The sequence below is a fragment of the Herpailurus yagouaroundi genome, unplaced genomic scaffold (assembly GCF_014898765.1).
Source record: "Herpailurus yagouaroundi ecotype Mexico unplaced genomic scaffold, PumYag 160, whole genome shotgun sequence".
Lineage (NCBI taxonomy): Eukaryota > Metazoa > Chordata > Mammalia > Carnivora > Felidae > Herpailurus > Herpailurus yagouaroundi.
Genome location: NW_024412401.1, coordinates 13,706,458 through 13,719,766, shown reverse-complemented (window position 1 = coordinate 13,719,766; position 13,309 = coordinate 13,706,458). Strand labels below are relative to the sequence as shown.

Sequence of the window (13,309 nt, the reverse complement as noted above, 5' to 3'; positions counted from 1 at the left end):
CATTGAATGTATATTGAATCTCTACAGAACAGAAATGCATAAATGCCATTTGGCATCTCAGATACCAGAGGATAAACCACTTTGAAACTGAATCAGTTATTTTAAACATCCTAGAGAAAATACTTTCCTCAAAATATGTTTTGGGAAAATCTCCAGGAAAGTTACTCAAGTTTCAGTTTATAAATTAATAGCATTAATAATAACAGCCAGTAACTAACATTATGTGCACTTTTATAACTGTATGCTATTTTGAGTCAGTTACTTACATACACACACACACACACACACACACACACACACACACACACACCCATTCATTTAATATGCATAGTGACTCTAAGTAGTAAGGAGGTACTGTTATCATCTCCATTTTAAAAATGAAGAAACTATTAGATCAATTAATTATTCATTAATTTTTTAAAAAAGAGGAAACTAAGGTATAGAAAGGTCAGATAGTATGTCCAAGATCATCCAGTAAACGGCACAGTTCAGATTTGAATACAGGAATTTTGGTTGCAGAACCTATGCTCTTAAATAGAACTATCCTGTCTTTATAAATTCTATATTATCTAACATAAGTAAAGAATAAAAGCTTCCAAATTAGGCCATGGCACCCTGCGTACGAAAAAGTATCCTATGCTTCAAAGAAGCATATAAATTATAGAGTAAATCACAATGAGTTTATTTAGAGTTTAGGAAAGTAATGCAATGATTCTACAGCACTTTATGTATACTTCTATCATGATACATATTTATTATATTGCAGCTGTTCAATATTTAGATGTCTGTGATATGCTGTATCAATAATCACATATTTAGTTTTACAATCTAATCCATCTTTGGAAAGGTACTGAACTCTAAAAATGAGGAAATAATTTGTAATGAGTAATAATGCCCAAGAATCCTTCTTGCAGAGATATGTGACTGTACTTTTTCAACAGTATTTGTCAAGCCTAGTCTGTGTAAGTAGACATCCAGAAAATTAGCCCCACCTTGTGGATCATAGTAGTCCTACAAATTCAGGCCTTTAAGAACAGTGAACCATCAAAGTGTATATTCTCTTGACTGACAAAAAATAAGAAATTTATAAATAACACTGGTGAGGAAGCACTTTCACATACTGCTGTTGGCTGTATAAAACAGCACAATCTTTTCAGGAAGAAATAAACAAAAATAACAGAAATTGTAAAAGTAACCTTCTATTTAAAATGTCACTTCTAGAAATTTATCATATGGAAATACGCAAGCTACTGAACATGTATATAACAAGGTTATTTACTGCAGCATTGTTCTTGGCGGTGAAAAATTAGAAATCATCTAAATGTCAATGTGGATCCAGTGAATACTTTAACCATAGTAACAAAGAGGATGATAGCAGGTAACAATTGTTGAGAGTAATAAATATGTGCCAGGTACCATTCTTGGTCTGGCTTTAAAACTCTGACATTGTGGGGAGCCTGGGTGGCTCAGCCGGTAAAGTGGCCAACTTCGGCTCAGGTCATGATCTTGCGGTCTGTGAGTTCGAGCCCCTCATCGGGCTCTGTGCTGACAGCTCAGAGCCTGGAGCCTATTTCAGATTCTGTGTCTCCCTCTCTCTGACCCTCCCCTGTTCATGCTCTGTCTCTCCCTGTCTCAAAAACAAATAAAAAAACGTTAAAAAAAATTTAAGAAAAAAATAAAATAAAATAAAACTCTGACATTGACCACTATACTATACTTCTTAGAATGAAGTAGATATCCTCAAATGGAAGAAGGTACATTATATATAGTTAAATGAAAGACTCAACCTCAGAGAACCTGTATTACTCCATCTTAAAATACATACACTTATATATGTACAGAAAAAGTCTAAAAGGCTATAGACACCAAACTGTAAATAATGATCACCTCTGAAGACTGGGATGACTCTAAGGAGAAAGGAGATAACTTTTTACTTGATACACTTTTGTACTGCTTGAATTTTTCACATTAAGTATATATCAGATTTTTATAAAAAAATAAAGCACACAATTTTAAAAAATGAATTAACTAGAGTCTTTAAAATAACTTTAGGGGTGCCTAGGTGGCTCAGTTGTTTAAGCGGCCGACTTCAGCTCAGGTTATGATCTTGTGGTCCGTGAGTTTGAACCCCACATTGGGCTCTGTGCTGACAGCTCAGAGCCTGGAGCCTGATTTGGATTCTGTCTCCCTCTCTCTCTACTCCTCCCCTGTTTATGCTCTATCTCTCTCTGTCTCTCAAAAATAAATAAATGTTAAAAAAATAAAAAATAAAATAAAGTAACTTTAAAGAAATTTTTTTTGAAAATTAGGAAGGGATAACCTCCTATAATTGCACAGTTAACGAAAGCATGAGAATGGTCATTTGAGGCAACACACACACACACCCCGTAAAATGAAGTACATTCAGGTGATTAAAACTCTGGAAAATTCTGAGTAAGCCATGTTTATAACTGGTAATTTCTTGATAAAGATGGCAGGTTTAATAGGCACAGTAACTCTAATCCTCTCCCAAACTCAACAAAAACTACAGAAAAAAAATTTTAAAGATAAAACTCCCAGCAATGTGATTTTTAGTGGAGTCTTTGTCTAATTTTGGAATCAGGGTAATGCTGGCCTCATAGAATGAATCTGGATATTTCCCTTTCATTTCTAATTTTTGGAGTAGTTTGAGAATAGGTGTTAAGTTTTCTTTAAATGTTTGGTAGACTTGCTCTGGTAAGCCATCTGGCCCTGGACTTTGTTTTTTGGGAGACTTTTGATTATTGATTCAATTATTTTGCTGGTTACTGGTCTATTTAAGTTTTGGTAGTTTACACGTGTCTAGGAATTTATCCACTTCTTCCAAATTGTCCAATTTGTTGGCATATAATTTTTCATAATATTCTCTTATAATTGTTTGAATTTCTTTGGTGTTGGTTGTTATTTCTCCTCATTTATGATGTTACTTATTTGGGTCCTCTTTTCTTTTTGGTAAGTCTACGAGGGGTTTATCAATTTTATGAATTTTTTCAAAGAACTAGCTCCTGGTTTCATTGATCTGTTCTACTGATTTTTTTTGTTTCTATATCATTTATTTCTGCTCTAATCTTTATTACTTCCCTTCTTCTGCTGGCTTAAGGCAGAAACAATACTTTAAAAAGCACAATTAACCAAATATTTAACAGCTGTCATTTAGCTGAGAAAGGAGAAATCCATACGGGTTCTGCCTGTTCTGAAAAGTAGCATGGCATCTGCCAATTATGCTCTGCTTGAATAATGATGTAGTTTGGGGGAGCCTGGATGGCTCAGTCAGTTAAGCGTCCGACTTTGGCTTAGGTCATGATCTCGTGGTTTGTGAGTTTGGGCCCCACGTCAGGCTCTGTGCTGACAGCTCAGAGCCTGAAGCCTGCTTTAGAATCTGTGTCTCCCTCTCTCTCCGCCCCTCCCATGCTCATGCTCTGTCTCTATCAATAATAAATAAATGTTTAAAAAAAAACTGTAAAAAAAAAAATGTAGTTTGTACCCAAATTCTGACCATGTTAGCAACTTTCAATAGAACTATTTCTCATTGCTTCTAGTTAGTATAAATAATAGTTCCTTACAGTACAGTATATATATTTTAATCTAAATATTTTTAGAACCTATATAACAAAATTACCTGCTTCATCAATAAGGTAAAACCACTGTATGGGTGAGGTCTAATAAATATTTACCATGATAAAACTCAATCCCTCAGAAGTTTAAAAAGAGTAATGATATCTTACTATATTGAAATTTTCTTTATGAGATTTATTATTTTTTTTAATCACTTACAAAGATGAAGTAAAGATGTGAGAGCAAAGAAGCCTTTCTAGAAGTGGTCAAAAGTCCAGGGGCACCTGGGTGGCTCAGTCAGTTAAGCATCCAACTTTGGCTCCGGTCATGATCTCACGGTTTATAAATTCAAGCCGTGCATTGGGCTCTGTGCTGACAGCTCAGAGCCTGGAGCCTGCTTCAGATTCTGTGTCTCCCCATTTCTCTGCCCCTCCCATGCTCATGCTCTGTCTCTCAATAATAAATAAATGTTAAAAAATAAAAAAATAAAAAAAAAAAGAATTGGTCAAAAGTCCAAGTGTACTATGAGGATAACTCAGCATCTGAATAATGAAGGCTTTCATAGGATAGTCAAATAACTGTTAATTTATTTTACTAAGTTAACTTTGAAACATAACTACTCAAAGTAACTTTTGACAAGGTATAACTATAAGGACTTGTCAAAATAAATAAATATAATGCACTTATGGAAGATACTGGATTACAGGGCCACTGTTAATACCGAGCAGAGAACACGACTACACCTAACACAGTATCCAAGGATGCCTGTGAATTTAAAATGAATTATGCAAAACTGAAAGGATGAAGCAACTACTAACATAGTGAGATATATATTATTAACATTATTTATGGTTTATATGCTCTTTTAACCAGAACCACTACAAGGCAAAGTGGTGGCCTTAGGTGGATTATACAAAGGCACCCTAAGGTAGCAACTGTGAAATTAGTAAAATGGCCAGAGAAACAAAGCCTGGGGCAGGAAAAAGCATGAATTGGAAAGCCAAAATAACTTGATTATCCTCTACACCTTAAGAAGTGGATTATCTACAGTCTTCAGTCAAGGGACTGTGAGAATGCAGATAAAGGTAAGAACCCATCACTTTACTGGTAATAAATAATGAATCCAAGGTAGGAATCTTCCAGAAAGTAATAACACCTTTGCTAACCAATCAAACTGTCTCTGGAAAAGAGTGCATATGTACATCCTAAGAACTAGAGGGCCCAAAGAAGTGACAGAGCTCAATTTTCACCTTCAGTTCATTCTCAAATCTTTCCCTGCTAAAATACATCACTGTTTCATTCATTCCACAAACATTTATTGTTTATTTTCCCAGACACCATGTTGATGAAAGAGGTTACCAAAGTGAATAAAACACAGTCTGCATCCTTTGAGGATGTACAGCCTAAAGGAAAAGACAAACATCCAAGGACATAGTGGTAATATAGTATGGTCAATACAGTGATATATTTATGCACAGTATGCTCTGATACAGGGGTGTGTGTGTCTTAGTCCAGCCCTGATATAGGCCAGGGAGGGAGGTTAGGGTTATTATGCTAGATGAAAGGATACCTGAGGTAGATTTTAAAGATGAGAAGTTAGTAAGTAAATAACAGGGAAAAGAACATTCAAGACAAGGGAATAAATAGTAGGAGAAAAGGACTGAGTCTGATTTATGGTAAAGGGGGTGAAGTGCAGGGTACTGTAAGGAGATTATTATTAGAATGTAAGGACATAAATGATGAGGAGGAGAGGAGACTGACAAGAAACAAATCAGATTGCAGAGGGACTATAATGCCATGCAAAGATTCTTAAACTTTTTCTCCCATAGGTCATGGGGAACCACTGTTAAGCAGGAGAATGACAGAGAATCAATTTTACTTCAGGTCACTTTAGCAACATTGTGGTATATCAACCAAGAAAGAGCAAGACAGGAGATGGGGCAACCAGTTAGAAGGCTACTGCAAAAGGTCAGACGAGAAATAATGAAGTCCTGAGCTAACACATAACCTTCTAACAAAACCCCCCTGTGCTACTGCACCCATAATTTATGTTCACAGTATAGCACAAGAACAAAAAATTAATGTGTTAATATATATACGAACATACATATGTACATAATATTTATGTAACACATATATTTTTACAGATACTTTAACACTTTTTTGTTACTATTACATTATAGATTGTCTTTTTCCACATTAATCAAAAAGGACAAAGAAGGTTAGAAAACAAAAAGGAAAATAGAAGCCAAAATTCAAAACATTCTACTTAATTTAGAACTAGCAATTAATAGTTACCCTTAAAATGAATTACTTTACTGGAAAAATAAATTGAGTGTTGTTAGAAGTTTAAACGTAGGAAGAAGAAAATTGTTTAGAAAGTTTCCTATAAAGCATCTAAAATCAAGAACATTATCAGATTTCTCACAATAAGCTATTAATAAAAAAATCTAGAATACTAGATCTACATAAATTAAAAGCAATAAAATAATTTAATAAGGAAGATAGTATGACCTTAGTTTTAACAATTTATTTGGAGCTTACCTTGTCATATATACCATTTAGTATCCATAAACTTAGTGAGGAATGACTCATATTCACTTTGCAGATGAGAAAATTTAAGCTCAGAAAGGTTTATCTGATAACTGGAACTTAAAGTTTGTCTGCCTTGTATGCCTAATATGCCTAAATGTCTTACTTGAAGCCATTACTAGTAGCCATATGTAAATAAAACTAAGCATTTCATAGGAATATTTTTACTTCGCAAATGTAGCACTGATTAGGCTTGGACAACAGAATAAAACTTTGGGATCAAAGAAAACTTGGTCTAAACCTAGACTTTACCCCTTCCTAGCTGTGGGAATTTGAGTAATTTCTCTGGGCTTCAACAAGTATAAAAGGGCTTACAAGGCTTCAATGGTTCTTGAAAAGATCACATAGTACCCAATCCAGGTAAGTAAGCAATCAATAGTAGCTAATGCTATTATTCACACATCAAGAAAAAATATAAATAATATAACCACACATATACTATAACTCTCCAATCCCTACATGTTCATACCCCAGGCTCCCACAAGGGTTCTAGTCCCTTTGGCCCTTCATATCCCACAGCTGGGGGAAGTAGGGAAAGGATCAGATCAGTACTTGCTACCTCATTACAGGGACCCCTAAGAAATTAATTCTTTCTGTTTGGGACTTGATCCTCTCTCTCCTCCCAATTCTATCAGCTACCCCAGTTGATTGATAGCTGACCACATTAAGAAGGTATAAATTAGAAATCTGTAATAACTTTAAACCATTTTATTTCATTTTTTTTAAAAAACTGGGGCGCCTGGGTGGCTCAGTCAGTTAAGCGTCTGACTTCGGCTCAGGTCATGACCTCGTGGTTCACAAGTTCGGGCCCCATGTCGGCCTCTGTGGTGACAGCTCAGAGCCTGGAGCCTGCTTTGGATTCTGTGTCTCCCTCTCTCTCTGTCCCTCCCCTGCTTGTGCTCTGTCTCTCTCTCTCTCAAAAATAAATAAAAATATTAAAAAAAAAAAAAAACTGATTTGCAAAACAAAATAAATTCTTGTCATTATATAACCACTTTATTTCAAGTTTTTAGTCAACTTACACAATTTAATATTAATTATATTTACTATTATAGTATAGTTTAGCATTTTAGTAATGTTAGAGATATCATACAGAATTAAATATTAAATCCCACGTAAATAGTCCCTGAAGTCCACGGCAATACTATATCAATACTGCTATATACCTGCTATCACACATTATAAAAATACCAGAAAAATTACCTTGGTGTTCTTCTAAATCCATGTCCAGTTGTCTAATTTCTTCATTAAATTGCTTTATTTTTTCTTTTATATCTGTTAACCTGTTGAAAATATTATTTAATAAAGTTATGATAGAGGGATGCCTGGATGGCTCAGTTGGTTAAGCATCTGACTCTTGATTTCGGCTCAGGTCATGATCTCATGGTTCTTAAGTTTGAGCCCTGCATTGTGCTCCATGTTGACAGCACGGAGCCTGCTTGGGATTCTCTTCTCTCTCTCTCTCTCTCTCTCTCTCTCTGCCCCTTCCCCCTCCCCAAGATAAATAAACTTAAAAAAAAAATAAATTTGACAGATAATTTAGATGTCCAGTAAAAACATTAAAATTAAATTAAAACATTAAATAAAAATTATATGATGTTAGGAAATCTTTTCTAAGTTGCATAAATAATATCTATAAATAATATGCCTTATTCTGAAGACAATACTGTAGAGAGAAAAATCTTTTCCAGATCTTTTTATAGGATTCATATTTAGAATAGAAGTATATTCTGAGAAAGTTAGGTTGCCTGACTTCAATAGCAGCCCTTTCCCCCATCCTTTTCTTGAGTTTGACTTGTGATATTAAAGTGAAAAATTTTTAGCAACCTTCTTTTTGCAGGTCTATAAAAACTGAACTAAGTTGACAAATTAATCTCAAAAATTAGAGAATAATAAAAAATTTACTGCTGACTGACAATTATATAGGTTAAAACTTTTAACAAACAGCATTTGTACTTATTACAAAGCTATAATAATTAACACAATGTGGTACTGGACTAAAGGAAGACATATACAGCAATGGAATAAAACTTGAGAGTCCAGAAATGGGATCCCCTGTATTGATACACAACTGGTTTTTGACAAAGGTGCAAAAATAATTAAATGGGGAAATAATATTGAATAATATTTATTGAAAGAATATTTCAACAAATGTTGCTGGGACAACTGGATAAGCACAAACAAAAGAATAAAATTGGACCCTACCTCATACCATATACAAAAGTTTACTTAAAATGAATCATAGATCTAAACATAAGAGCTAAACTGTAAAATTCTTAAAATAAATCATCAGCATAGATCTTCATGACTTTGGATTAGGCATTGGTTTCTTAGATAGGACACCAAAACCATAAGCAACAAAATAAAAAATAAACTAGACATTATCAAAATCTAAAACTTTTGCTCTTCAAAGGACACCACTAAGAGAATGAAAAGACAACCAACAGAATGGTAGAAAAACTTCACAATGATTTATCTGATAAGAGACATGTCTCTAGAATATATAAAGACTTCTTAATAATTCAATAATAAAAAGATAAATAATCCAATTAAAAAATGGGCAAAGCGGGTAGCTGGGTTGGGAAGTATCCAGCTCTTGATTTCAGCTCAGGCCATGATCCCACGTTTCTTGAGTTCCAGCCCCACATCAGGCTCTGCACTGGCAGCATGGAGCCTGCTTGGGATTCTCTCTCTGCCTCTCTCTCTGCCCCTCCCTGGCTCATGCTCACTTTCTCTTTCTCAAAATAAATAAATAAGTATTTTTTAAAAATTGGCAAAGGATATGAACAGACATTTCTCTAAAGAAGATATAGACATGGTTAATAAACATCAGTCATTAGGGAAATGCAAATCAAAACCATAATGAGATACCACTTTCTACCCATTAGGATGGCTAGAATTAAAAAACAAACAAACAGATAATAACAAGTGTTGGTAAGGATTGGAGAAACTGGAATGCTCATGTACCGCTGGTATAAATGTAAAATGGTGCAGCTTCTTGGAAGATAGTCTGGCTGGTCCTAGAGTTACTATATAGGCCAGCAATTTTATTCCTCAGTATAAACCCAAGAAAAGTGAAAACATATACATCAGTGTTCATGCCAGCATGATCCATCATCGCCCAAAACTGGAAACAATCCAAATACCCATCAACTGATAAATGGATAAATATGGCATATTCACACAATGGAATATTATTTGGCCAAAAAAAAAAAAAAAAAAGAAATTATATACTGATACATACTACCACACAGATGAACCTTGAAGACATTATGCTAAGTGAAAGAATCTAGCCACACAGAACCACATACAATATGATTCCATGCATACAGAATATCCAAAATAGGCCAAACTACAGCAACATAAAGTAGAATGGTAGACTAGGGCTGGGAGTGGTGGATGAGGGGGGTGAGGAAAGGGGTGTTGGATCTTACTGAGGTAATGATTGCACAATTCTGGATATACTAAAAACCTTTGAATTGTATACTTTAAACGTGAATTGTATGCTAAGGAATACATATATATATATATACACACACACACACACACACTTTAATGGTTTTTTTTGAAAGAGAGCACATGTGAGTGGGGGAGGGGCAGTGACAGAGGGGGACAGAGGATCTGAAGCAGGTTCTATGCTGACAGCAGAGAGCCCAACGCAGGGCTCAAAGCCACCAACTGTAAGATCATGACCTGAGCTGAAGTTGGGTGCTTAAGCGACTGAGCCACCCAGGCGCCCCTGGTATGTATCATATCTTAATAGAGCTGTTTTTAAAAAATAATTGTGCTATCCAATGGCTCTTAACTAAATATTAAAAGAAATATTTAAATCTCTAAATAAGATTGAACATTACATCAGTATTATCAGTGTGAAACATAGAAAAAAATAACTAACAATATGTACCTATTGCACATTTAGAATGAAATTTAAAACATATGAAATGGATGTAGTGTGTCATATTATAAATGTACTTACTGTCGCTCCATGCTGGCTATTTCCTGATTATCTTCTTTAACCTATAAAAGCATATAAACAAAATAGTACTTAAAAGAGTTACTTATCATTAGGCTATCTTAAAGAGAATTTCCTTCTAAGGTATGTTGTACAAACATGTCAAATGTAGTCTCTTTCTTGAAATCTATTTCTTAAAATTCAACCTTTGAAGTCAAAAAATATATATATTTTATATATAAAAATTTTATAATTATGTATACACACACACACACACACATTATTAAGAAACTACTCTCAGATTTTCCCTTTTTTCTCAAAGCAAGGGTGATGACTGATACATCTATACCTATCTGTTTGGCACCATGAGGCTGTTGTGTCTTCAGGCCTAGATCAGTTTACATAAATATCCAGGCTTTCTGAGACTGTCTTTCCTTAGCCCCTCACCCACACCCACACAAGGCAGGGTTGCCAGATTTCATGATCTCTATTACATTTGAATCTCAGATAAATAATAACTTTCAGGGCACGTATTTACCATGATTAATATATGTGTGTGTGTGTGTGTACACACACACACACACATATATTATAATACATATATTATAAACAATTATTCATTGTTTATATGAAATTAAAATTTAACCGGTTGTTGTGTATTTCATCTGGCAATCCTATCCCAAGATCACATTCTCCCTCCCCTGCGTCCAATGATTTCTTTCCGTGGAACTTCAGAGATTCTAGATTTTAATACCTTTCTGGAATGATTCTAACACTTAAATAGTTCCTGAGTTGATCCCTAAGGTTCATCCAAACCATTTGGGCTCAACCTAATCCCACAGAGGAGTCTCATCTGTAGGGTCCTAACGGGTGCTGTTCCCAAATATACATGCAGTGCTCCAGGAGCCCTATAGTTAGGGTGTCTCAGGATAAACAACAGGTTAATTATAACTTAGTGCTAGATTAAAACTAGCTTTGGGGTAATAAGAAAGCTAATGAATACATGTGACACAACCTGGTGACATACTGCGATTTCATAGTACATTTTAACTCCATTCACTTTACAGAGACACTGATAATAATCACCATAAAATTCATTAGCCTTGGGGCATTTTGTTTTCTAAATATTAGGCCCAAAACAAATAAAGGAACAGATCTTCAATAAGATCATCTAATTATTTATGGACCAATAAAGAAGACTTTCAGTTTCCTTATATGGATCCAAAACATGAAAAATGGCCAAAATGTGCACAAGAGCCATGTAAAATTAGGATTTAAGTCAAGAAACAGCTTATGTGAAAAATGACTTGCACCTAGATTTTCTTGGTCAAATAGTTCATCATTATTTATTTATTTTTTAATGTTTATTTATTTATTTTGAGAGAGGGAGAGTGAGCAGGGATGGGAGGGTCGCAGAAAGAGAGGGAGAGAGAGAATCCCAAGGAGGCTCTACACTGTCAGTACAAAGCCAGGTGGAGGGTTCAAATTCACAAACTGTGAGATCATGACCTGAGCCAAGATCAACAGCTGGACGCTTAACCGACTGAGCCACCCCGGCACCCCAGTTAATCTTAATTTAGATGAAACTCAATTTTCACTGTTTTTGAAGACAATAAACTTACTGGCTTTCTGTTCAATATATATGCCTTAAAAAAAATAATCAGAATACTTAACAAATCTTAACATAGTAAAGTATTTTTGTTTTTTCTACCTGCTTAAGTAATCTCTCTCTCTCTTCCATTGGAGATCCCATGCTTTTGTCTTCAGCAATCATTTGGTCTCGATGGGACTCCAAGTCATAAAGTTTTTCATGCAGCAATACAGCCTCCTGTTTAACCTGGGAGTGTGCTATTTCCTAGTGAGCACAAAAAGAAGAAAAATTTAATTGCATTTTATAAAACTACTCTCAAGTAGGTTTTAGTTTATAAGAATTAGGACAAATTTAAGCCATCAGCATGTTCAAATAGAGATATCCAATATCTATACTACTCAATAATGCTACAAAGCACAATTGTAAATTGGAAGAATAAAAATAAACTTTTTCCTTCATAAGCCATTTTCAGTTTAAAATTCACAAGAAGATGGTGGTTTATTTTATCTTCTAAATATAGCGCCTGAACAAAGACAGACATCTCTACCATTGGGAAGATAATTAAGAAATTGTCACAATGTATGTACAACTTAAACCACAACATTCATTTGGAAGTCCAAAGACCTGATCTCTAGAGGGAAGATATTTTCTCCTGGCTAGTCATATATATTCTACTACAATATTACAAGTTGAACTTTGTCACCCAAAGATATGTTGAAGTCCTAATCTCCAGTACCATGAATATGACCTAATTTGTAAAAGAGAGCACTCATAGATTTATTCCAGTTAAGATGAGGTCATTAGGATAGACCCTAGTCCAGTGTGAATGGTGTCCTTATGAGAAGATGTACAGACAGACAAAGAAGGAGAGTGCCATGTGATGACACAGGCAGAGACGAGTGATACAGCTAAAATAAAGGAATGACTACCCAGGATTGATAGCCACCACCAGGAGCTAGGAAGAGGCAAGGAAGGATTCTAACAGTATCTCAGAGGGAACATGGCTCTGCTGATACCTTGATTTTAGATTTCTGGGCTCTAGAATGGTGAGAAAATTTGTTGTTTTAAGCCACCCAGTTGGTGTGGATTTATTACAGCAGTGTTAGGAAATTAATACACATACATAGGATAGTCTTGTATATTCACCACTATTCCACTGTTCACAAAGAGAAATTAAGGGCTGTGATAATTTTTAGATAACCAAAAGAGGTAGGGATGTTGACAGTGATGAGGATGAGGGGGAAAATGACATTTGGAGCTGTTATTAAGCAAGTGCCTGTGCCAGGCACTATATTCCATGTTCTTTAGACACTATCTCTAATACTCAAAGCAACTCTATCAGATAATACTATTAACTCTGTTTTACAGATGAAAAGACAGAGGGTCTAAATCTAAATAATTTTTTAAGTTAGCAAAAATAAAAGTTAATGATGATATCTGAAACCAGGCCCACAGCAAGAACAAGACCAAATTTTTAAGATGAAAGACCTCTTTTTTGGAAGCCAAAGAGAAGGATTAAAAAAAGGAAAAAGCGTGTAAGAGGAAATGTTTGAAAGTCTATTAAAAAAGCATCTTATAGAAGTGCCTGGCTGGCTCAGTTG

The 13,309-nt window shown here is 34.9% G+C and overlaps 1 protein-coding gene across 3 annotated transcripts in view; it reads right to left on the bottom strand.

Annotated features, from left to right (window-relative positions):
* IFT74 (intraflagellar transport 74) overlaps positions 1 to 13,309 on the bottom strand; it is an 89,085-nt gene that overhangs the window by 28,759 nt on the left and 47,017 nt on the right. For all 3 annotated transcript variants that reach the window (XM_040481406.1, XM_040481408.1, XM_040481407.1), the window contains exons 11-13: positions 11,829 to 11,972; positions 10,142 to 10,182; positions 7,369 to 7,448 (exon numbers count right to left, since the gene is read on the bottom strand). In XM_040481406.1, coding sequence (XP_040337340.1) covers positions 7,369 to 7,448; positions 10,142 to 10,182; positions 11,829 to 11,972 — 265 coding nt within the window. The remainder of the gene's footprint in view (positions 1 to 7,368; positions 7,449 to 10,141; positions 10,183 to 11,828; positions 11,973 to 13,309) is intronic.